The 26,272-nt window shown below is 43.6% G+C and overlaps 1 protein-coding gene across 1 annotated transcript in view; it reads left to right on the top strand.

Moving 5' to 3' along the window:
• RANBP9 (RAN binding protein 9) overlaps nt 1-25,583 on the top strand; it is a 48,665-nt gene extending 23,082 nt beyond the window's left edge. Inside the window, exons 3-14 of the mRNA XM_029053055.1 lie at nt 3,834-3,886; nt 4,869-5,036; nt 8,178-8,200; nt 11,136-11,320; nt 13,235-13,347; nt 14,988-15,096; nt 16,494-16,684; nt 17,015-17,162; nt 20,890-21,011; nt 22,534-22,685; nt 23,141-23,252; nt 24,548-25,583. Of these exons, the coding sequence (XP_028908888.1) occupies nt 3,834-3,886; nt 4,869-5,036; nt 8,178-8,200; nt 11,136-11,320; nt 13,235-13,347; nt 14,988-15,096; nt 16,494-16,684; nt 17,015-17,162; nt 20,890-21,011; nt 22,534-22,685; nt 23,141-23,252; nt 24,548-24,678 (1,507 nt within the window). The 3' untranslated portion in view covers nt 24,679-25,583. The remainder of the gene's footprint in view (nt 1-3,833; nt 3,887-4,868; nt 5,037-8,177; nt 8,201-11,135; nt 11,321-13,234; nt 13,348-14,987; nt 15,097-16,493; nt 16,685-17,014; nt 17,163-20,889; nt 21,012-22,533; nt 22,686-23,140; nt 23,253-24,547) is intronic.
• The last annotated feature ends 689 nt before the right edge of the window (nt 25,584-26,272 follow it).

Raw genomic sequence — 26,272 nt, 5'->3', positions numbered from 1 at the left:
TTTTCTGGGTGACTTTTAGGGGAAACATTTTCCATCTGACTTGTATGTTGTTGTTGTTTCCAGCAGTACAAAGCCTTTGATTTCAAATGCAACTGAAGTTTGTGTTTCTTAGTATTTTTTGAACTTTACATCAAGCACTTGGGCAAGTACAATGAACAGCGAATGGCACACTCAAATGGGGGAGATGGGCAGGCGCACATTGCATAGCCTTAGTACACGCAGTAATAGCTAAAGTGTAGTGGAAAAGAATACAGAAATGGGAAAAATGAATAGAATAAGCAGCTATGTGGGTAAATGCTGGGATAGTCGTTTGGGTGATGTGGCCTGGGGACTGCTGGAGAAGCAGCGTGGCGTAGCAGATTGAGCGTGGGCCTGGGAGTCAGAAGGGTCTGGGTTCTAATCCTGGCTCTGCTGGGTGACCTTGGGCAAGTCACTTAACTTCTCTATGCCTGTTACCACATCTCTAAAATGGGGGTGAAGACTGAGAGCCCCATGAGTGACACAGACTATGTCCAACCTGATTACCTCTTGTATTTTCCCTAGTGCTTAGTATGGTGCTTGGCACATAGTGTTTAAATAGCATAAAAAAGGGCTTATGGAGGTGAGTTTTCAGGAAGTTGTGAAGGTGAAGTCTTAATTGCCAGTCTTGGATTTTCAAAGTTGAGACCTGATATTCTCCAAAGTGCCGCTGCTCCATTACAGCATTATTACGTCATTTGGGAAGCCCTGGTTAAGGGGTCAGCAAATTGAACGTGACCCAATATCCAAGAAATGTGAGTAAGTATCAAAGTGATCATTGCCCACTGTCGGTGAAGGTAGTTTCCACCAAAGAAAGCCTCGTGAATCTGAACTAAAGGCCCTGCCTGTTTAGTTTGGCCTTGCAGTGCTTTGCACACAGTAAGTACTCAATAAATACTATTGAATGCATGAATAATCTGCACCTAGCTTCACCAGCAGCTGTTTGCCTGCCCCTGCATCCTCCCCTCCAGAGTAGTGGGGAGTGATGAAAACAGAACCATTGTGGGAAAGTATAATCTCCACCGTGGGAGACTAAAAGCTGGAGTCACCCGTTGAAAGCAAAGGCCACGCTTCTGTTCTGCCACTGTAGAGAAACAACCTGGCCTTAGTGGAAAGAGCCCGGAACTGGGAGTCATGGGACCTAATCCCAGCCACTTGCCGGCTGTCTGTCCCTGGGCGAGTCATTTCTCTGTGCTGTGCCTCAGTTTCTGCATCCGTACAATGGAGAATACCTGTTCTGCCTCCTGCTTGGACTGTGAGCCCTGTTGTGGGACGGGGATTGGGTCCAATCTGATTAGCGTGGATCTGTCCCAGCGCTTGGTATGGGGAGTGGCCCAGGGTCAGCGCTTAACAAAAACCACAATTATTATGATCATTATTTTGAGGTACCTCTGGAGGCATGAGGTACCCCATTGCAGCTGAACTCTTATCACCATCCCCTCGGGGCATGCGATCCTGTAATGTTGCAGGACTTCAGCGTTCGGTTCTAGCTGTTTTATGCCACCGTCGACTGCACGTAGAACTACCGGTCCCCGATAAAGGGTAATGAAGTGATGCAAAACCACACTACCGTGGCTTCCTCCTTTACTTCCTTTTGCTACTGAGGAGGCAGAAGGGACAAGGAGAGCCTGAAGCAATGGCAAGACACCCAATCACCCTTGCCTCAGATTTAAAAGTAATTGTGATTTTTTTTTCTTTTTTCCCCAACACTGATTTATTGTCTGTTTGAAAGGCCTGATAAAGTCAAAGCCGTTTTGCCCCGGCTATCTGATATGGAATTATTGAAAATTTGTTAGATTTTATTTATTAAACCTATATATGCATATGTAGGTGTGTGTGTGTATATGAAGATATATGCAAACAAAATGAAGAACACAAAAACAAAGTCACAATTTTGGTTACCTGATTTACTTTCAAAAATAAGATATATTCCCAGTTGAATGTGTTAGAAAACTTAAAGCTTTCTTAGTTTTTGGGTGGTTCTGCTTCTTTAGGTAGAACATAGGGAAGACATAATGAAACTTCCTTTGCAACCTTAAGCAATGTATATTGTTTCCTGTTTTTAGGTTAAAAAAACCCCAAACTATTCTCTATCTCCTAATCTGCATCAGTATTCTGATATGCGTGGGTTTACCAAAAAAAAAAAAAAGCTCTTATTTGAGAGTCCAGTTACAGTAATGGGAAGGAAATGAATGATGGGCATTTCTGAAAATGGATTCAAGTACTTACATAGCAAATGCACTAAAAATGTTTGGGTTTTTTCCTAAAAGGGTGTTTAGATTTAACGTTCCCCTATAGATTTAAGATATGTGATGTTATGCCTTGGTAGAAGAATCAACTGGCTAAACTGACCAACAGACTTTAAAATGATCTTTTAATGGCCAACAGTCTTTTAAATGAGGTGAAAGGAAAGTGAGAAAAAAAATCAGTGCTATTAGAGCAGGGTGGTCCGATCTCTCAAACTGGGTAGGCTTTTTCAATTGGGGCTGGGAAGGCTTCCCCTTTTTGGTCTTGAAATAGGCTTCCTCCCCTGACCAATATATGAAATCTTTGAACCTAGCGGGTGGCTCCATCAGATGTTGGCGGTAAGTGGTGGGAATCTTGGGAGAGGAGCAAGGAGGGTGGTTGATATCTGAGGGGATTCCAGCTTTCTGGTCTCTTCTTGGGCCCTTTGCTGCTGCGAAAAAGAAACCCACTCACGTCTCCCACTCTCTTCCCTAAATTCTCCTGTGGCCCTTGAGCCGGCTCGCAGTTGGTGGGTTGATGACTGGTTTGCAAGCTTCTGATTTACGTGGAGAAGTTTCTGATCACAAAACACCCCCGATATAGTATTAACAAAATAAGCGGGCAACTAGTTAGTGTGAATCTTCTAATATCAGAATTCAGACTTAAGAACACTTGGTTACCGAAAGCTATGTTTTAAGCTGAAGCGTTGTGAAGCAGCTTTTTAAGTAGTTTCCCCTTAGTTCCTGGGTTTCCCTCCTTCCCTGCACCCCCAGAGGATTATTGCTCTAAAGCTAAAATGGTGTAAATTTAGAAACGTGTGTCTTTATTGTAATTTGAAATCTATTTGGAGGAATTCTCCTCTCCATTTATCCAGTAATATCCAGTTGAGATTCTGTGCCTTTCTTGGTATAACTAGGTATTTTTCCAAGTAATCCTACAATTGTATGCAGTTCCTGCGTGACTGGATCTCTGGTTTATTGAGTCTGTGTTTTAGTTCAGCATACAGTCATGTATGCCGGGTAGTAGCATTAATAGGAGGAGGGAGAGTCTAAGCGTACAGAGTTGGGTCTGAGGAGACCAGTGGAGGAGGTGGGAAGGTAGAGAGCTTTACGTGGGATGGTGAAGGGGAAGAGAATGAGGCAAAATATTTCTCTGGACCCACCGGGTTTTCCCTAGCTGCATCGTGCCTAGTCTGCTCACAGTTCAACGGTTCTGTACCATGTGGTCTTTGCAAGAAATCAAATGGGAGTTACTGCTCTTTACTTTAGATTCTACTACAACTTGATCCTATAATATCTCCTCGATTCTTCCCAAACAAACAAACAAACAAAACCCTTCTGTGTTGGTTAAAGCAAAGTACGGTTTTGTTAAAAGTCTTGGAGGTAGAGCCACTTGGAAGGGATTTACAGCGTTTTTGAAACAGTCTGTTAATGTTGATCTTTTGTGATCTCCTCAATCTAAGATTTGACTGTCCAGCCAGATTATCAAGATGATCAGTTTCAGGATTCTCAGGCGGGTGCCTATTCATGTCATGAATCATGTTCATAACTTAATGAAAAATACAAATAACATGCTTTTCTTTTTTACAGTTACATGGGAATTGGTCTTTCTGCTCAAGGTGTGAACATGAATAGACTACCAGGTATATTTGTGTTTGAAGTTTAGAGTAGCCTTGCAGGAAGCTATTTGCCTTGAAGGTTCAGTCTAATGCCAGTTTTGAAATGGGTCAGGAGTAGAGTGTTGACTATTAATGCGATGTGCTAAGCTGCTTCAAAAAAAGGAAAAGGGTCAAAGTGTCCCTAAGTCTGGTGGAGGAGACTGTGGAGCTTCATTAACTTTCAGAGTAAATATAATTGCATTTGAGATCACATCCACTCGGTGTGTAAAGTTGGGTTAAATGTGATCTCTAGCACAAGTCGGTGTTCTTGGGCTTCAAATTTTATTTTGCTGTAAGGTGGAAATTGCCAGAATGGTGCCACGAGGGTGGGCGTACCTTGCAAATAATATTTGCAACATTTAAATTGTATTAAAAGTCACTGAAAATGAGGCAGACACTAGCCATTTCTAAAACTTGAGCATTAAGTTTATACGGTTGATCTGTTGTGAGATAAAACCATATTCTGTAATAAAGCTGTTGGATAGTTCTATGAGTGGCTGAATCTTTAAAAGTGACCAATAAGATGACCTGCTGTAATCTAAGCCTTAATTTATAATAAGAATCATACAGGGCATTGCATTATAATGGGTTACTTTAAAAAAAAAGTTCCCTTTTGAATGAAAGTTGTCTGGCAAGTGTTGCTTTTACAGTTATTTATTTTTAGAATTCATCCTATATTGCATTCTTAGCTCAGCATTTTACATTTGGTCATATTTTGTTGGGCTAAATGTTTTAATAGCTTCTTGATTAAAAAGAATTCATCAGTGCAACAGTACTGTTATGAATTAAACATGTGCAAGGGAATTTTCTTTCTATAGCACTCCTATACTATTTATTCTAGAGGTTTCTTTAAGGAAAGCCTTTGTCATCAAACTTTGTGAATAAATCCACTATGAAGAATGTGTATATATATATCTTTTTAAATAAAAGTTGAAAGACAATATATCAATTGCTGCTTTGTGTTTAGGTTGGGATAAGCATTCATATGGTTACCATGGAGACGATGGGCATTCATTTTGTTCTTCTGGAACGGGGCAACCCTATGGACCAACTTTTACCACCGGTGATGTCATTGGCTGTTGCGTAAACCTAATCAACAATACCTGCTTCTACACAAAGAATGGACATAGTTTAGGTACCGAGAACATTTTTTTGCTTGCCAGATAGCTAAATGCTGTGACCGTTAACCTTGCTTTTTGCATTTGAAACTGAAAACCTTGCCTTTGGGTGTGTTTTAGAGTGCTCCTTCGCAGGGTCCCTGTTTCTCAGCCACAAGTTGGCATATTCATAAAAATCTTGGGAGTGTGCCCGCTGCAGATCTGTATAGGCTCACCCTGAAAGCTCGCCTCTCCACCCAGTCTCAGGACAAGATCTACTGCGGCGAGCGTCTGTGCTGTCCGGGCAGGAAACCTAGGTTTCCGCTGTGGCTCACGGCTCCGGGTGGCAGGTGCTAGGAGGGCGGCGAGAGCGGCTTCTTGAACCCCAGGGGCAGGGTGGGCAAAAAAAAAAGCTTATGATGGCTTCTCACAAAGGAAGTGACCTGACCCGCTATTGAAAAGACCAATCAAAGTAGACGAGTCGAAGGGATGTGACAGCAGCAATATAAAGCCACAACACTAAATATTTTCTTAAAAAGGAAAGGAAGTGGGTGGGCGCTGGGAGGAGAATGGGGACTGGCGAGGTAAATATCCTCAGTGCTTTGCCGGGGTACATAAGGCAGGTACTCATAATTTGCTGAACTGTTGTAGTGGACTGCGCAGGAGCGTGTTTAAATCTGAGCTCAAGGTGCAGTGCGATGTTTTATCTCGAAAGCAGAATTCAATTTCCCAAGTCTTTAATGCCTTTAGTCACGTGACCTTGCAAATAACATTGGGTTCTTTAAAGGAAGAGGAGCCACTTCTCAGAAACACTTTGATTTTGTCCCCCCAGCCCCCGAATAATATCTCAAAAGTGAACAGTAGGCATTCTGGTTCAAGGCTAGAAATGATGCATTCCGACTATGGGTTTTTCTGCTGTTTCCCTACTGGTCTCTGCCCTCGCTCCACTGTTTTCATTTCACTTTGACTGGGCAGCATGGCAGTGCTTCACGTAGACCACTTATCCCTTACTTAGGCCAGCAACCTACATTTAATTCCACATTTAATATATCTTCCCGAATGAAGATTAGTAGTATAAACCCCTCTTTGGGGACAGCCTTTGCATACTTCAAGGAATAGTCCCCAGATAACAGCCAAAACTCAACAAGTTATTAAAAACAGGTACTTTATTGACAAGTAATTTTTTCTATTAGGGGGATTTTTTTTACGGTATTTGTTAAAGCATTTACTAAATGTCAGATGCTGTACTGAGTGCTGGGGTAGATATAAGCTAATCAGGTCAGGCACAGTCCATGTCCTACATAGGACTCACAGATTTCATCCCCATTTTGCAGATGAGCTATCTGAGACATTTAGAAGTTAAAGTGACTTGCCCGAGGTCACATAGCAGACAAATGGTGGAGTCGGAATTAGAACCAGATCTTTCCGACTCCCAGGCTTGTGTTCTATCCCGTAGGCCACGCAGCTTCTCATGTGAAGCAAAAATCAAGCTGAATCAATTCAGTACCTTCATCTTTAGAATGTAAGCTGGCAGAAACTGTGGTCCCCTCCTCCCCTCAAAAATGGAAAGTTTTAAAAATCATATGAAAGAAGCTATCCTTAAGCCTATCTTCAGAGGTCCCTCTGAAATAGCATATTCATTTCGACTCCTCACACCAGAAGTGACGAATCCCTGGCTCAATGAATAATCATTATTTATTCCTTTTCTCTCGGTCTGTATTCAAAATGAGAGAATCTTTTCCATATTTGTTTGTCACCAAAAAAATGTATTCCTTGATTGTAAATTTCTGTTCATTAACGCTTGTGTTGAATTCAACTTTGGTACCGGATGCCAAGGCTCTCCAAGTAGAGCTGCAAATAGCTGCTTTTCATTTTCTGCTAGTCCACAGAAGAGTTTTGATCATCACAGGCCCTAATGGAAATTATGTATGTTTTTTCCAGTGTACTTCTCAGGGAGGTGGTTGTAATGGCTAAGATTGCTTCCCAGAAGACCAGCCTCTTTTAATTTGTTTGTTGATGTTGATTTACAGTTGACTTGTCAAAGAGAGTTAACCCTGTTGTTCCTGGTTAGTTTGGTTTCCCCAGATGCTTTAATGAAAGTACCCGTCATATCGATCTAATGTTAAACTAGGTGGGAGACAAAGCATGATCTCCCAGTAAAGACTTTCTCTAATTTTAAAAGATATTTCTAAAACAAAAGGGTGTATTTTGGTGATGGTTGGTGTCAAATATGAAAATACACTTTCTTGGATGTTGGCTTTCCTTCACATTAGGGTTTCTAAGGGACTCCTACATATTCTCACATGGCTGGGTGGGAATTAGACATTCGGGTTCATTAAAATGCCATAAAAGTATTGCTTTCATTAAATGGTGTCATGAAATTCACCTCCCCTGCCCCCACCAGCACTCCTAGGAGTAGTTTACTCACATTTAGGATCTGACCTGTCCAGAGATTTCAGAACCTTATGGGATGCAAGATATAAAATATGCATTTAGAAAGTTTTCATTTCTCACTTGGGAGATTGTGACTTTTCCCCCACCCTTTAATTATGGAGTGTAAAATAACTCTTCTGCATGCTTCTTCACCACCCCCCAAAAGGTTTCAGTGCCAGTTCCTGAAAAGACCAAATAAAATTAGCCCTGCATTTCTCTTAGTATGTTAAACAGTAAGACAACATAAAGCGGATAGTTATAAAGTAGTTGATGTTTTTCTCTTCTGTATTGTTTTCCATACTCTTTTTAGATTTAGAAAATTGAATGATTTTCCTTTTACTCCGTGGCACAGCCGATTTGGTCACTGTTACTAATGGAGCTGGAAATTAACTCTGTCTTTTTTGTTGTTGTTGTTGTGGTTCATGCTAATTTATGTAAGAACATCTGTGGCTTCTCTTGCCGAGCCAATACGGGAGCTCTCGTTTTGGGGGTTGTCGTTTTTTAAGGTCCTGCAAAAATAATCATTTGGATTTTGTGCTTCAAAGAAGTTACACTTTAAAAGAGAAAATTATCAAAGACAGCTCCCAGTTTTGGTCTCAGGACCTAGGTGGTTTTTTGTGTTTTGTTTTGTTGTTGTTGTTTGGTTTTGTTTTCAGACAACTTTGAAAATTACACTTTCTCTCAGTTATATACAGCATTCTCTTTGCAGAGTGTTTTAATATCGTATATTTCTTTGTCTCTTGCAGGTATTGCTTTTACAGATCTACCGGTAAGACACAGCCATCTTTTCTAAAGCAGAATGTAGATTTCCTGAATTTCATAGAAATTATTGTTTACCGTCGTTAGACAGTGACTTGCTCTTCTGTACTTGGGAGTGTGGCGTCATGTACGCCGTTTGGTCCAGCCTTGCAGTGGGCCTACTGGATCGCCCTGTTCCAGTATGACAAGGGCACATTGTGGCTAAGGATAAACCCTTCAGGGTGGCCCATTTGAAACAGACTTCTTTTACTGTAGCGAAGCTTCGAGTATTTAAAATGGCCTGCCGACTAGTCACACCGACGGATGGTTTCAGAATAAGTGCTGCTCGCATTCCTCAATGAGTTAATGTGAAAAAAAATCTTGTGGGTTTTATCTGGAGGAAGCTAAAAGCCATAGAATGTCTACCCAGCTTCTTGTTTCCCTTGGCAGCAAATATAGAGAGCAGACATATATGTTGGAGAGCCAAGTCGCAGTGAATGACTGAACCCCCAGTTGGTCTGGCTCACAAGGCATATCTTGTCCTAGCTAATTTTTGGAGTGAACTTCTAATCAGTTTCCCTCCCAATTTTGGATGGCCAAAGTGATTTTGGTCTCCGCCTTCTGTCTTCCGTCTCCTTTTCCGGCGGTTTTGCGTTCGGTTTTTCTGTGGAGATCAGAGGTGCTTTGTTCTTGATGTTCCATTAGCCCAGTGGTGAGTTGATTATCTTAATTGTCTCTGATCATCTTTGCCCCTGCCTTATTAGCTTCAAAAATATTTTTCACTCCCCGCCCCCTGCTTTGTAGTATTGAAATTCATTCTTTTAATTGTAGTGCCCTCACTTCCTTTTTTATTTTTTAGTATATTTTATGGCCCATATCAACCAGTACACTCAAAAGCTTTCAGTCTTCCTTCATGGAAATCTGTCTGCTATGGAGAAGAAAGACTCCCAGAAGAAGTAATATTAGACTTGAATTGACTCATCAGTCTTATCGTTCTTTCCAATCTCATTTGAAAAGAAGTATCAGGGCATACAGTAACCCTCCTCATAAAAATACCTTCCTGTTTTCATTTTTGTCAAGTTCCATGCAAGTTTGGGTATGCTAGTGGAACTGATTCAGTTTGAGAATCCCAGCAGGGTCACTCCGGGCCTAAAAAAGAGAGGGAGAGAGCCAGCGAGCTAAACCCCTGACATAGAACCAAATTGGAATCTTCATGACAGGAGAGGACAGGGGCCCATCTGGTTGCTCTAATGCCCTTGAGGACAAGAGTCAATTTTAGTCTGCCCCAGATTTGTCCAGATCCAAGTGGCTCAAAGGCCTACAAGAACCAAACTGGTCTAGGATGAACGGCAACTCAGATATTCCACCATCTCTGTATCATTAATCGGCTTCTGGGTTTTCTCCCCAGCAAATCACATTTTGATCATGGTCACTGTAACTGTAAATTTGGAGATGTGGCATTCCACTTTTTGGAGATTATTTCATGCCTCATGTTTGTTTTTTAAGTATTTTTTTCTAGTAGTGGATGGCCCAGCTTTGCGTGGGGGAAACTGGACACACATTGAGGGCAAGGAATTTAGCTTGTAATGATGACATATTAGGCTGAGTAGAACCAACTCCCCCAGTTCTCACTTCTCCACAGGAACTTCTGCATCACTCCCTGTGTTGGAGAGGGTTCTTTTTAGGTACTGGGTTTTGCTCAAGAAAGAGAGATGACTGGGCCACAGGCTCCAACCCCAAGTATTCTGGTCAGTTGGTTTAAAGAAGCCAATTTAGAATAATTCAATGTGAAATCCAATAGTAAAACCAAACTCTGGCATACACTTTGGTGTTTCTCAGAAATGATGGCTAGTGAGTACGTTCTCCAAGCAAGGCAGAGGAGGGGCCAGGTGTGACATCTTCTCTCTTTAACAAACGGGTAAAGTAAGGGACCGATTGGGTTTAGTGAATCAGTGGAACTGAACCTAGGTCCCTGAACTTCAAAGGTAGTGTTTTTTTTTTTTGGTGGAGTCTTGGGGAATTAATGTCTCGTACTAGTTTTCCACAGGCCATAATTCTTGTAGACATTGAGAAGCAATTTAGTGCATCCCTCTGTGTGTGTTTTCAAGTGAATCTGGGTTTATCTGATTAAACTTGTATCTTTTATGTCCTTCAGTGAGCATAATGTGGTTGTCTCCCATCCCCAATCCTTGCGGTATTTAAGTGCTTACTGTGTTGTCAAGTTTTTACTCTGTAGATACAGTACAATCAGATCTGACACAGTCCCAATCCCACATGGGGCTCACAGTATAATGGGCAGAGAGAGCAGTTATTGAATCCTCATTTTACAGATGAGGCAAGTTAAGTGACTTGAGCAAGGTCACATGACAAGCAAGTGATGGAGCTGGTATTAGTAACCAGCTCTCCTGATTCTGGGTCCTGTACTCTTTCTCCTAGGTCATGCTTCTCTCGTTTGTATGGTAGAGTTTTTGATGGCACGGAGGCAGTGTCTTCTCACTTTCTAGAAGAAATGTGTCTTCAGCTCATATCCCTATGGTTTTTGGTTAGATAAGTTGTGTCAAATAGCAACTCAATAAGTAGCTGTAGGATGATAATTTTGAACTCGTGTGTAACTGGTAAAGAACTCTGAGAAAAAAGGTCCTGCTACATTTTAACTGGAGTTATTGAATGTTTAAAGTGTTGTGTACCAATCTAATACCCAGAGTATAATTTTATTATTAAAAAAAAAGCCAAGGAACTTGAAAGAACCAGCTCCTTTCACCTCTGCTCCCTTTATTAAGTACTCTTATCGGGGAGTTTTAAGTAGTCTTTGCGTGTGAACCTTCTAGAACATTTTCGATCCCTGTAGATTAGTCGAGCATTTTCTGTTGCAGTGGGGAAATCTGTAAGCGATTGCTGCCGGAGACTGAGAGGGTTTGCTGAGGGGAAATTAAGGGGGGAAAAAAATGAAATGTATTGTCTTCCAGCCAAATTTGTATCCTACCGTGGGACTTCAGACACCAGGAGAAGTGGTGGATGCCAATTTTGGGCAGCATCCATTTGTGTTTGACATAGAAGACTACATGCGAGAATGGAGAACCAAAATCCAGGCCCAGATAGATCGATTTCCAACAGGAGATCGGGAAGGAGAATGGCAGACCATGATACAAAAGTAAGGATGGAAAAGTTTGAATCGACACACGTTTCCAAAGTTGCATGGGGTAAAATGAAATCTCTTTGAAGTCATAAGGCCCAGCGGGCAATTTTGGGACCTTGGAATGCTTGGTGCTAATCAGCAGCTGGTCTATTGACAGGTGTAGGGAGGTGGACACAGCGGCCTGTTCCCAGAGTAACTAACTACAGGCCTCACAGGAATCCTCTGGGCAGCTGGGGAAATTGGGCAGAGCATCAAGCCCAGGCCTCCACATTCCCAACAAACAGGAGAAATGTAGATATTTGCTTTTCCTGCAGAGCCGTGCTTTAAGCCTAAAGCAGAGGAGTTCCTGCCTCAGTTGTGGGAACAGCTAAATCTCCGCAGTCTGGTCAAGAACCGGGGCTTCCCTGCAGTCCGTCCGCACTGTAGAAAACAGCGGCCAAAGTGGGGATTCCCATAGTGCTGCCCTGGCCTAGATTGGCCTTAAAATGTAATTTCTTACCTGTGTTCGAAATGGGCGGGGTGACGACGTTCAGCGTTGCCATTAACAATGTGCATAAACGCCCACAGATAATAATAATGATTATAGTATTTGATAAGCACTTACTACCCCCACTTGATTCCCTGAATGATTTTGGAGAACCAATTTACGTCATTGGTCTAATACAAGTGAATTGTAAAATTCGCCCACGCTTTCAAATTCCCAGTCCACTTCAGGTGCCTGACTGCAGAACGCGTTCTTGTCCCCTTAGTGTACAATATTGGGCCCAGAGCGAATGGCTCTTTTGTACAAAAATGAGAAATTTTGATTTGCTTATACTAAAATCTGCCATCCAAGTGACCTAGAATCTGATTTTTAAAAATCCATAAAACAAAAATTTAAAAATGCATACATAACGAGCCTAGAATCTGGTAAAAAAAAAAAAAACCCATAAAGCAAAAATTAAAAAATCCATACAATGCTAATGGAATGAATTCCAGAAGTGGAGCACCTGAAAAATTAACTCTCCAATAATTAGGTTTTATTATTCTTCCCAGAAGCCACTTCGCACCCCAAGCCACAGAATTTAATCATTCCCATTTTTTGCTCCAGCTCAGTGTTCACAATGTAGGTAGTTATAACTTAGGTGTACAACTTGAGTGAAATACAGTACCATGACTTTTTTTTAAATAAAAGACTTTTTAATATTGCAATTTTTTTTTAAAAAAAAGGAAGCCAAGGAGGTCCAAGTTTTTTTGACTTCCATTTTAAGTAACGTAGACATCTATTACTCTGACCAGGTTCTGAATCTGTTGGGAAATGGCGCCCAAAAGGGAGAAAGAATATATGGGATTTTTGTGTGCTCTGGTCGTTGCCTCCACCCTCGGTTGTCGCTCGGTGATAGCCGCCAGATTGAGTTTGCAACCAACTCACTGAGTCCCCACGTGCCTGAGGGGAACCTGAAAATTGTTCCTCGGTATACTGAGGGAGCAGGAGGGATCGTGTCACTGTAGCTTTCGAATGCTTTAGGGGCCGCGAAGGCCACTGTGGAGGTTGTGCTTGTGGGGTGCTCAAGTCCTGCAGTAGCGTGACCGAGGGCAGGGCGGCTTTGACCCACATGGAGAGGGGCAGGGGTCCTGTCTGGAGCCAATCCCGCAATAATGGTGGGTGACCCACTGCCCCGGAGTTGGGCTGTTGGGCGATTCAACTGTCCTGGAGCTTCGGGCTGCCAGCAGAGTCCTCTCCGATGGCACCGAAAGATTTGCATCTCCGAGACTGTTCACCCCCACCCCCAAATTCCCCACAGGCCAGAGGGGTTTACCTCGACACCATCTCCCCACCCCACCAAAAACACACACACACGGGCATTAGTTTTCCTAATTGTACTATAAATGTTGATTGGTTGAAAGGATACGTTTTCTACAATTTCATTGTTTCTGTTTGCTTTTAAGAATGGTTTCATCTTACTTAGTCCATCATGGGTACTGTGCCACAGCGGAAGCCTTTGCCAGATCCACAGACCAGGCCGTATTAGAAGAATTAGCTTCCATTAAGAATAGACAAAGTAAGGATGCAGTGGTTCACTGGATTTCCAGGGTGAAAATTGGGACCCTTTGGTTTGTGTGCAGTTTCTTTGAAAAAATCCACAAGTACACCTGATGAGGCCTGGGGATATTTTGAAAATTATGCTTTAAAGAGAATGGATGTAGCAAACGGTCTTGGAGTTTTACTTAAAAGGGAAAATCAACACTGTTAAGAAACGGCTTGCCAAGGATAAAATCTATCCTGATTTTAAGAAAAAAAGAGTACATTTTTGAAAGAGGAAAATGCATACTTCATCATTTGTTTGGGTTTTTTTTTAAAGGAAAATGGTGCCGAAATTAGGATTCAAGTGGTAGGACTTTATATTTTCCTATCCACTGATGGGCTTGGAAATTAGCCTTCATTTTACATCTCTTGATTTATTTTACGTAGCGGTTATACCGTGACACTTACAGACTAGAAGGAACCGGAGAATCACATGCTGCAGGGGATTAACCTGTGACCGTAGAGCTCTCGTTCTTGCTTCCGTGAGGTCTGTCTCTTCACTCCCGGCCTGGTTCTGTGCTTCCAGCTGCATCTGGGTTCCAGGCACCCTCTCTCCCCCATCCCCTGCCCCGCTGCCACCAATTCAGTCGATGAATGGCATTTGTTGAGCACCTGTAACGGCCCTGAACCCTGCCCTCGAAGACTCTCAGTCTAGCGGGGGTGCCCGTCCCTTAAGTAAATTGCATGTAGAAGGAAGTAAGAGCTCATAAAATGTATTCCTAGCCCTGTCCCCCTTCCTCATGCCCTCCTGTGGTGGCGGGAACTGCATCCTGTTTTTACCCTTGGGCTTATAATTTGCCACTAGCAGTCTCTTAGCTAGTGCCGGAGGGCCGTAAAATCACTGCGAAAGAGCACATCGTGCCAGCTGCACCAACTGCTCAATCTATGCCTGGCTTGTCGATTTTTTTCTGTGAAACGTGATGGCTGTGGAATATTTTTGATGTTAGACAAGGGAAAATAGAATATATCCAAAAGTGGGGGGGAAGAAAATCCCACATCTGTCACTGCTCTTTTTTGTTTTTTTTGCGTGTGAAAATCTTGCAAATCTGAAAAGCATATTTCCTGAAAATGGAAATCAATTTGAAATTCAGTCCGTTACATTCAAACCTTGGTCTAAAATGGTGTCCAGTCGAGAACCGTTTTCTTGGAAGGCTATGGAGAATGGAGGACGTGTCCCTGTAGTGCTTGTGAGTTTCTGTCAAGCGGTGTTCTCCGAACCATGGCCATTGTGATCTCCCCCATATGCTTTCCCGCCCTGCTCTGCCTAGGAAACATGGCTCTGTTTTAAAGAGTATGAAGGAAGAAACAGATAGGGGAAAACAATCCAGAAATGAAAAAGGAAGCACAGCTAAACCATTAATTTGAAAACTGGCTGGGAATAAATTCAGTGGCGTATAGGGAATATACGATCTATGCAAAAACCATTACCCTGTTGTTTCGTACACCAGTCAGGCACCATCTAAAAAATCCTAAAGGAAACCGTTACTCTGAGAGAAGGAAATTAAGGCCTTCTTTTGGGATCGAACGTGCAATGATTGCTGCTCACGTTTCATGATTTTTGTTTCTTCCATTTTTTCTGTTCAAGTAAACTAACTTTCGATTTGTTTTGATCAACAGGAATTCAGAAATTGGTGTTAGCAGGTAGAATGGGAGAAGCCATTGAAACGACGCAACAGTTATATCCGAGCTTACTTGAAAGAAATCCTAATCTCTTATTTACGTTAAAGTGAGTCTTCAGTTGTAGAGCTATAGCATATGTTGATATGAAGCAGCATGGCCTCGTGGATAGAGCATAGGCCTGGGAGTCAGAAGGGCCTGGGTTCTAATTACAGCTCCCCCACTTGTCTGCCGCGTGACCCTGGCCGAGTCCCTGCACTTCTTCTAGGCCTCTATTACCTCATCTGTAAAATGGGGATTAAGGCTGTGAGCCATGTGGGACAGGGACTGGGTCCAACCCAATTTGCTTGTATCCACCCCAGCGCTTGGTACGTGCCAGGCACTGTACAAATACTTTTATTATTGTTATTAGAAAGTTAATTCTGTTCTGGAGTCGATACATTTTACATGCAGTTTCATGGTAGGTTTTTTGCTGTTCGCCCTTCCAAAGGTTTGCTCAGGTTCAGAATAATAGTAATTGTAACATTTGTGGCAGTTGTTAACACTCACAATGTGCAAAGCACTAGTGTCGATACACAATAATAATTTGGGAATATGGGATGTAGATGCTATCCTACACAGGGCGTTTGGGGGGGGGGGAACAGGAATTGATTCGTATTTAAAGATGAGACTGAGGTGCAGAGAAGTGACTTGCCCAAGGTCACACAGCAAGCAAGGGGCAGACATAATTAGGACCCAGGTCTCCAGACTCCCAGTGCCATCCTATTTTAGTCAATCCTATTTATTGAGCACTTTCTGGGTACAGAGCCCTGTACTAAGCACTTGGGAGAGTATGATATAACAATATTGTGCTCTGCCCATTAGGACAAGCTGCCTGAATGTGGTAATCTCTTTCAGAAAATATTAATTTCTAATAGTTGAAAAAAATTTCAAATGCATGTGTGCAGTAACGTTGCTGAAGCGTTTTTCCCTATCCCCTGAATGCTTCTAAATTAAGTTTAAATCTTCTTCTGTTAATGCCGTTAAATTGAGGGCTTCAGATCTGTGAAAGTTGCCCCTTAAGGTATTCTGCTGTATTCAAGATTTTTTTTTTTTGTATGTGCTTTTACACTTTTTTTAATGTTTTAAACATCTGGTTCTAAAGGCACAGATTAGGTACTTTGAGCTCAGGAGGCTGAGTTCCGAGAAATTTTTTCCATTTTAGAAATATTGTCGGGAGATCAGAAGAGAATTTTTAAAATAGCTGATTTAAGTCAGCAAGTCCTTTTAATTGAAATCATTTTTCTAGTCTGTTTTTGGTGAACGTTTTCTCAAATCTGACCATTATTCAATTCACCTGTTCATGTTCTTTTAAGAGTTCCCGTATGTACATCCCCCACGCCATTTCACAGTCCAAAATCCAAGTGTGAATTTCTGTCCCCAAAGCAACTCAAGGAGAAATGGGGTGAGTTGGAAGCACCGTGCTGGTTCACTGGGGTAATGTTTTCTGCCTCTGTCCTCTGTTAGGGTGCGCCAATTCATAGAAATGGTGAACGGTACCGACAGCGAAGTCCGGTGTTTGGGAGGCCGCAGCCCCAAATCGCAAGACAGTTACCCCGTGAGCCCTCGATCCTTCAGTAGCCCCAGCATGAGCCCCAGCCATGGCATGAATATCCATTGTCTAGCATCGAGCAAAGGAAACACCACACATTTTCCTGGTAAGATTCGAGGGTCAAAAGGGAGAACACAAAATGTTTCTAAGACTTACATTTTTATCTAGGCATGGAATGGAATAGCGAAAGCTAGAAGGTTGAGACGATGACCTTAAATTGCTGGGATCCTGGGAAAGTGCTGCCTTCTCGATCGACTTCGGTTATGGAGGGCTTCAGTCAGTTTTAAGGGGCAAAAACAAAATGTGAGAGTGTGGTGATTGGGTCGTAATAATGTTTATGGTATTTAAGCGCTCACTGTGTGCCAGGCACTATACTAAGCTGTGTGAAGTTCGTGGAGCACCGTTACTAAAGCTAACTTTTTCTTTGTTCTTTTAGGTTTCGAAAGTTGTTGTAGTAATGGAGTAATATCAAATAAAGCACATCAAACTTATTGTCATAGTAAACACCAATCAACCAGTTTAAATGTACCAGAACTAAATAGTATAAACGTGTCAAGGTCACAGCAAGTTAATAGCTTCACCAGGTGAGTGGCTCTCCCAAGTCAAAAAAAAAAAAAAAGTTTAAACACTGGTTTATATGAGAGCAGTTATAAAGGTAATGTGACTTTAATCGAAATGAAGATCTGTAGAAGTGCTACTGTTCTTCAGGCTGCTGGTAATTGCCGTGATGTTAGAAAGTGGAAAGAGCAGAGGGTTATTTTGCAAACTGGAAGAAATGCGTGTAGATCTTGTAAGCTTTTTGTGGTCAGGGAACGTGTCCGTCGACTCTGTTGTACGGTACTCTGCCGAGGGCTTCATGTAGTGCTCTGCACACAGTAAGCACTCCGTAAATACCACCGACTGCTCGATTTGAAAAAAATCTCCCCTACAAAGCTTTGGGAGAAGCCAAGCGGTTATCAGTGCGTGATTTCCTTTTCCTACGTACGGCACCAGTTAAAAAAAAAAAAAAAAAAAGGTTTCCAGTGGTGTTTGTCACCGTGTAGTATTCTGAAATATTTGCAGTTTATTCAGATTGTCACCTTTTAAAATCTCACTTGCAGGGGGCTTGGGAAGGTAGCCCCCTGGAACTGAGTTTTCTGATGATTTCCGGTTCTGCAGTGCTGGAGCCACAGGACCTCACTTGGGGCTGGACTTCCGGTTCCTGACTCAGCTAGCAAGAAAATCTTAAAAATAATAATGATGACGATGTTATTTGTTAAGCGCATACCATGTGCCAAGCACTGTTGTAAGCGCTGGGGTAGATACAGGATAATGAGGTTGTCCCACGTGGGGCTCCCAGTTTTAATCCCCATTTTACCGATGAGGTAACTGAGTCACAGAGAAGTGAGGTGACTCGCCCAGAGTCACGCAGCTGTCCAGTGGCAGAGCTGGGATTAGAACCCACGACCTCCGACTCCCAAGCCGGGACTCTTTCCTTATGGCAAGATACTTTGTTTGGGCAGATTGACTCTCAGTCATCGGTCATATTTATTGAGCACTTACCGTGTGTAGAACACTGTGCTCAGTACCTGGGAGAGTACAACACAACAATATAAGGGACACATTTGCTGCCCTCAGTGAGTTTACGGTCTAAGGGGGAGACAGTTGTTAATGTAAATTACGGAGATGTACGTAAGTGTTGTGGGGCTGGGTCGGGGGTGATGAATGAAGGGAGCAGGTCCGAGCGATGCAGAAGGGAGTGGGAGAGAGGAAAGGAGGGCTTAGGACGGTCTCTTGGAGAAGATGAGCCTTCATTAAGGGCTTGAAGGTGGTGAAAGTAATTTTCTGTCGGATATGAGAAGGGAGGGGATTCCACACCGGAGACAGGATGCAGACAAGAGGTCATCGACGAGATAGATTGGCATTAGAGGCATAAAGTGTGCGGACTGGTTTGTAGTAGGAGAGTGGCAAGGTGAGGTAGGGGGGAAGTGATTTGAGTGCTTTAAAGCCGATGGTGAGGAGTTTCTGTTTGATGTGGAGGAGGGTGGGCAACCACTGGAGTTTCTTGAGGGGTAGGGAAACGTAGACTGAAAGTTTTTTAGAAGAACGATCTGGGCAGCAGAGTGAAGTAAGGACTGGAGTGGAGAGAGAGCAGGCAGTGAGGTCAGTAAGGAGGCGGATATAGTAATCAAGATGGGATAGGATAAGTTCTGGGATTAACGTGGTAGCAATTTGGATGAAAAGGAAAGGGCAGGTTTTAGTGATGTTGGGAAGATTGAACTGACAGGATTTAGTGGGTTGAATGAGTGAGAGGAGTCAAGGATAATGTCACGGTTACAGGCTTGTGAGACAGGAAGGACGGTGGTGCTGTCTCCAGTGATGGGAAAGTCAGGGCGAAGACAGGTTTTGGGGGGAAAGATCAGGGTTAGGCCTTCTATCTATCTGTGAATTCTCTAGTCTAAAGAAAAAGCCTCATCTAAGTTTTCTAAATCGGTGATTTCAGTAGACCATTATTCTTTGAAAGCCTCTTTCCTATTTCTTCAGCTTTGAGGACGGGGAATTTTGCTTCAGGTAATTCAAGGAATGCTCCCTTGCACACATACCTTATTTGATGTTGTTTTATGATTATGGTCATTACTATGATTATGATGCAGAGGGAGCAGCGTGGCGCCTCCCGGAACTGCAAAAAAGAGATTTCCACCAGTCCCCACGCCTCTGACAGATGACCTCATTGAAGGGTTTGGGGAAGAGGGAGGAACAGTTGGGGAGGGGAACAGAGGGATGCCACGCTGGGTAGTCTGTCCAGTAGAAGAGGGGCCTACGGTGGGGGGAGGACAGATAAGGCTCTGAGATTTGTCCCAAGGGGAGGTCGTTGGCTCTTTGCTTTAGGCCATTTTGAAAGCCTGGGAGGACAGAAGCCATCTTGGGTAGCCATTAGGAGAGAACATGGGGAGTAGACGTGAGGGCAGCGAGAACAGACAGTACATCAGAGTTTGATAGAGGAAGAGAGATGGAAGGGTAACTGGAGAGGAGATTATTGAAAAGATGGAGGGCAGTGGTGAGTGAAAGAGCTGGTGTTCGAGAAGGTCACCGGGAGTGCGATGGTTTTTACTGGAGGAGGAAAAAGCAGCGTGGGTAGCACTCCTCTTCGTAAATGTCCTGCCCTCCCTATAGTTAGGTTAACGTTAGCACACCAAAAGTGCTGCAGAATACCTTTTTATTGAGTTGGGATCTTTCATTGCGTTGCTTTGAAATCTAGATGCCAGGGTTTGGGGGTGGGGTTGGGTTGTTTTTTTGGAGGGGGCAGGGGAGGTTGTGTTAGGCCTCACCGTCAAAATGCCATATAAGCAATTCACACAATTATTCTCTGGAAACTTTGTGTGCTGGGCACTGAGGCGTTTCACTCTTTCCCAGATTCCTCCTTGGCCTCGTGCCAGAGGAGGAAACATTGCCCAGCACCAGGCGAGCTTTACTGTGGAAGGAAAAAACAAGGATGGGCGAGAGAGAGAGAGAGAGAGAGAGAGACAGTGTATGTTTGTCTGTACACGTGAATCCTCCCCCTCTGCAAGTGCGTCACCCCCTTATTTCCTCTCTTTCTTCCTGTGCGTGTGGTGGTGTGTGAGTCTACACGAATATTGCCTTCTCTTTCTTGCCCCCAGCTCCTTTGTGTTTGGGGGTTGTCTTTCTGCCAGCAGCCTGCGCGGGCTAGAATTCGCTGTGAAGCCAGGCCCGGTTTGCCTTGGGTCCCTATCCGTGCCCAGTACAAACGCAGCACTGTAGAACTGCAGGTGTCCATCCGTCCCCATCGCCCGATACCAAACCCTCCGTTTCTGGAGGCTACCTTCCCCAGCCCTTGTCTGAAACTGCCACGGGCTGGGTAGGGGACCAACTTCCATTTGGGGAGGTTGGCTTGGGCAGGCTCTCCCAAACCAGAGCAAGTGGCTGCCTCTTTCTCACACAGCCTGGCACCCTGGCAGTCTAGTCTACTTCTGCCTCCGAGTTAATCCCCCTGCACCCCTCAAGCTGCAAGCAAGGGGAGCAAAAGGGGACGGAAGGATGATGTCAGTCGAAGAGGGTAAAGCCTTCTCCTGCTTCCTCCAATGTATAATTTATTTTAGCGCCTGTCTCCCCTACTAGACTGTAAACTCCCAGAGGGCAGAGATCACATCTGTCGACTCTTTTGAACTCTCCCAACCCAGTGCTGGATTATTTTCCCATCTACTGTGTCGACTGGGTTTTGGGGTGATTCCCCGTGTTTCTGAAACTAAGATTTTAAACCCAGCTGCCTCCGGGACTAGCCACTGAAAGTCTGTGCCTTTCTTTCCTTCGCAGCAATGATGTGGACATGGAAACAGATCATTATGCCAATGGAGTTGGAGAATCTTCATCCAACGGCTTCTTGAATGGCAGTTCTAAACATGACCACGAAATGGAAGAGTGCGACACAGAAATGGGTGTGCAGTGATAGTTCTTACCTTTTCAATTTTTTTAATGGTGGTTTTTAATACAATTAACGGTTAAGCATTGACTTTTAAGAGCATATTGGCAAATGGACAAACACACTGCGATTTACTTAGCTGGCGTTGTTTGGTTGAGAATGCTGGAAAGAAGTGATGAAATCTGTGGCATGGAGAAGTTGATTTTCTGCAGATTCTGAATATTTTTTTTTCCCCCTGACACAGTCTATTTGAGGATGCACTGTCATGACTGGTACACTGTAGTAAGATATTTCTGGAAATTCAGTATCATTATAGTTAAGCACTTATCACAATAGGAAGTGTGTAGGTGTTTCTTTTTGTTGAATAAGTCCCTTAGAGAAAAGGGGTGGGGAACTGAAGTGATTTTCCTCCTTTCCAACTAAACTGAATTTAAAATGTGTTTTGTACAATCCCAATACATATTATTTGCTCCCAGCAGAACTCTACAAATAATTTATGTGGACATTGAATCCTTCTGTCTCTTGCCCCTTCTCCCTCCACAAATCAGTAGTGTTTGAGCACCCTTCTTTGTGCCAAGCACCGTAACAGGTGCTTGAAACCGCGCAGTAGTGTTACAAGGCCTGATTCCTGCCTCCGCAGGACTTGTAACCTAGTAGGGCAGACTTAGAAAATAATTTGCAGAGGGGAGTAAAAAGAGAATGGAAGAAGGGACATGAGAATGAGGATTAAGTGCTGAAAAAGTAGTGTGTGTCAGTTGAAATGTTCAGAAGCGCTAGGGTGGTTGGGGGAATGTGACCCCGGGGAAAATAAAAATGAATCGGGGAAAGCGCTCTCGGAGGAGGTAGGTTTCGGAAGGGTTTGGATGAAAAGAGCCCTCTCTGGCAGATTGGAAGTAGGGAGGGAAGATGAGGCTAGAAGGAGTTGAACAATGATTTGGAGGTGGGAGAGATGAGGGTGACAAACGGACTAGGTTAGTTTGACAGGAACAAAGAGGACAAGTTGGGGTGAAGGCGGTGGAGACGATGAATGATGGGAAGAGAACTGAGGGAGTTCCATAAAGCAAGCGTGGTCAGCAGTTAATGCTCAACAGGCATAGACGTAATGTAGAAAAATGTTGTGGGCAGCAGAGTGAAGTACGGGCTGGAGAGAGGAGAGATTGGAGGTTGGGAAACCAGTGAGGAATTTTTGGCACTTTGTGCCTTTCTGTCTGTTCACCTCCTTTCCCCCTCGCTGTGGATGCTTAGGTTTCTCTTCAGGTCTCGTAATGCCCTCCTCTCTTCATTCTGCTTTCTGTTCTCCGTCTTGGGCTCTGCTCCTGCCCACAGTGTCTGCTGGGCCTGTCGCCTTGGCTTTTTCTACCGATCTCTCCACCCGATTTCATCTCTATCCCCAAAGAATGCCACTGTTTGGTCCAAAGTTGGCAGCAAACCCGCTTGGTCCCCATTCTCATCTACCGATTGTATCGAATACCACTTTCAAAAAGGTAGCCGTGGCTGGCCAGGTTTCTTGCGGTTGACATGGCTCGTTGCTCTTGCAGAAGTCGATTCGAGTCAGTTGAGGCGTCAGCTGTGTGGAGGAAGTCAAGCGGCCATCGAAAGAATGATCCACTTTGGAAGAGAACTACAAGCTATGAGTGAACAGCTAAGGCGAGAATGTGGCAAAAACACAGCAAATAAAAAAATGCTAAAGGTAACTTTACTTTCCCTTGGTGGCTTTCGGGGAAATGCAAGGATGTTGGAGTGTGGCCCGAGCTTCATTAGAGCCAGGCTCCTTGTTAGAACAGTTCACGGGGGGCCAGTGGTAGAATGGGCCTTGGTTCATCTGCTGGCCTTTTCTTTCCTTCGAGGGATAACTCGAAGGGTGCAGAGGGGTTGGTGAAATGGATTTGGGTTGCAAATGGCTCTTCCTCCCATCATTTTTACGAGCGTCACATCCAGGTTGTGTCTCTGGAGTGACTTCCCCAGGAGCAAACGCCTGGCAAGTGTATCGATGAAAATCCATTTGGCAAATGAACTTGGAGCATCACGCAAACGTCGATGGGCTTACGTACTCATTAGATAAATGCCCGAGTTTATCTGGTGCCATTTCTCTACTGCCAGAATAGAATTTGGATGGAAATGAAAACGCATTATTTCTTTCTACAGGATGCGTTCAGTTTACTTGCTTATTCGGATCCTTGGAGCAGCCCAGTTGGAAACCAGCTTGATCCAATTCAGAGAGAACCTGTGTGCTCGGCGCTAAACAGTGCAATACTAGGTAAGGAGAACTATAAAAACCCTCCACATTCTAACGGTGGTAGTTTTCGAGCCCTTTCCGTGTCCAGAGCACTGTCCTAAGCAGTTGAGAAAGTACAGGAGTTAATAGTTAAGAGGCCTAACCTCAAGGAGCTTACCGTCTCGCTATTCAGTCTAGATGTCAATCTTATCATTTTTGAAATTAATTCCCTTGTACCTGCGTGTGCTTCCCTTTTATCCTTCAGAGTAGGAACTCTTTAGTCTGGGCTTAAACCACTCTGCCCTGTCCCAGTTTTTATTGAAACTGCCTTTCCTTATAGAGGGCTTATGAGGCTTAATTTTGCATTAGAATTCACAGCTTTCAAACTGCACAGATTCAGAGTAGGTTATTCACCTAAAGGTCTGAAGTTTTAAGTACAGGCTTTACGCTTTGAATAGTAAGAAGGCTTTTTAACAGCTCAATGTTGCGTACACCCTCATTTTCACTGGGTTTTCGACCTGTTGCTCTCCTTTTGAAAAAGAAAGCGTATTGTTAATGACACAGAGGAACAATTGGTTGTGTGTGGTTTCTTTTTTTTTAATTTCTAAGAGATTCACCCGTTAAACAGTTTAGCACTACTGGTTTCTGTTTGTTGGGGGAGGGTGGTGTGCATATTTTACCATTAGTAGTCTACTGAATACAACTCACCAGAAAGGCACTTCCTAGTCTGAGTGGTAATTTCATGTTGAATAGACAGCAAGGCGGGCGAGGAGCTAAAATTCTAAAACCACAGGAATTAAATTTAGCCTTTGCCCCTTTAATGATCTCAGGCCTGAATGTGTGGAGAGAGCCCGATGTTGGAAGAGGTCGTCGTCCTCCCCCACGGCGCACACTAGACTGTAGGCTCGTCATGGGCAGGGAAGGTGTCTGTTATACTGTTATATTGTATTCTCCCAAGCGCTTACTACAGTGCTGTGCACACAGTAAGCGCTCGATAAATGCAACTGACTGCGGCCCCTAGGTTATAGAAAAAATCAGGAGTGTCCCCCGCTCAAGAAAAGCGGAGGTGAAAGTTTACCTAGAGAATGTTATTGGCTTCTAGTTAAGGAGGGATTTACTGCTCTCCCGATAACGGGAGAACAGCTAACTTAACTTAGCCGCTGCACAAGGCTGATGAGAATTCTGGTGAGCCTAAGAGAAAGCCATGAGGCCTGAAAATGTGTTTATTTTTAGAATTCTAGTGAGCCTAAGAGAAAACCATGAGGCCTGCAAATGTGTTTATTTTTTTTCCGGTGCTGATGCCGTTTTCATTGTTCCAATCTTCTCTCCCCCTCCAGAGACCCACAATCTGCCAAAGCAACCTCCACTGGCCCTAGCCATGGGGCAGGCCACACAATGTCTAGGACTGATGGCTCGGTCAGGAATTGGCTCCTGTGCATTTGCCACAGTGGAAGACTATCTACACTAGCTATGCATTTAAAAGAGCGCAAACCTATATCGTGGCATATAGTCAACATGGAAGTAGACCAGCTCTGCCGACGTGGAAATTTAGATTTTTTTAATTACGTACTGGGGACAGGTCTTTGTCGCTTTACATTGCTTCCTAGTTTACAGCATGATGCAAATGATTTTCTAACTTAGTGTTAGGAGAAATTATTTTCCATCTTTAACCTCTTAGTTGTCTAAGAGTTAAAATACCACTGAATTTCAGACATTCAAACGGATCTTCACACACAAGCCCTCGAAAACGATTATTGAAAAGAAACCAAAAAAATGAAATAAAAAGCCCACCTTCGTGGGAGGGGGGGAGGCAATCTAGAACAAGTTGTGTTTGTGTTATTAGCATGTGGGTGATGTAAACTTCAAACCGGGAGACTCCCCCCGCCCCCCACCCCCCCGCCCGCCCCCTCCCCCAATCCCATTCTTACCGTTTAATCAGTGTAACTTGCAAAATGCAGAAACACCTGACAGTTCGGATTTATAGTGTTGATGGAAGAAATCATTTTTACTGTGTACTGTAAAACTTGAAATACTCAGGAGCTGAGTGAATATGTTCGTTGCTACTTACAATCCCAACCTGTTTGGTCCCAGTAGTTTTGTTTTAACATGGTCTTTTTCAACTTTGTTTTCTGTTTAACTGCAGACGACTTCTGTTGTAGACTCACGAGTTTAACTGTTGTATTATAACAGTATTACATGTCGACACAGTGTGGTTATGACCTTTATTTATATAAAAACCAAATATTTAGTCAATTTACAGTGTCTTAATTTAATCTTTGTACACCTTCCATTTTTAAGTGCTTCGATGAGTACTATATTGCAATAAAATGTAGTGATATGATTAACCAGCCATTAAAAATTTACTTCTACAGATATCGGTGGTATGAATTTATACCAGCTCGGTCCATTTTCTTTTCACCCTTAATCCAGAATCGTGGCAGCTGGAGACCATAAATAGGTGAGCGGTGCAGTATGTTTCCCATCTGTACCCCAAGTCTTAGTGGATGAAAGAGGCCTACATGTGCTTTGCCGTCGGGACTTTGAAGGGATACAGTGAGCTCATCGTTTAGGGTGAAGAGAAGCAAACGGATCAAAACTAGAGTTGTCCGGGTCAGCCGTGATCGTCTTCCGGTCCCGCTCTACCCTCCCTCTGCTCCTGAGCTTTGTGCTGGACGAGGGACCCAGGCCAAGCCGGTCAAGGCAGGTAGGAATCCCTTAAAGCCGAGAAGCGGTTGTCGAAAACCCGGTAACGCCCTTTACGGAACCATTGTGAACACCTTTCTCCTGCCCTACTTGTGAGGAACAAGTTTGGATTCTACCTACTTCCATCGTGCCCTGGCTGAAACAGTAATAAGGAAAATAACCGGAACTTCCTCACCGACTAGCTCTCCGTTCCTGAAGTAGGTAGAATCCCAACTTGTTCCTGTGTCCACTGTGGTTCTAAAACAGATTTCTCCAGTAAGCCTTTGTACCTACTGCTGTCGGTAACGCAGATCTCCCACATGAAGGGCTTAGGACAGTGCTCTGCACATAGTAATGGCCACTGATTGAACAAAGCCTTG

This window comes from Ornithorhynchus anatinus, chromosome X2, assembly GCF_004115215.2.
Source record: "Ornithorhynchus anatinus isolate Pmale09 chromosome X2, mOrnAna1.pri.v4, whole genome shotgun sequence".
NCBI lineage: Eukaryota > Metazoa > Chordata > Mammalia > Monotremata > Ornithorhynchidae > Ornithorhynchus > Ornithorhynchus anatinus.
The sequence above is the reverse complement of the archived record's forward strand: the minus strand, read 5'-3'. Positions and strand labels throughout refer to the sequence as shown.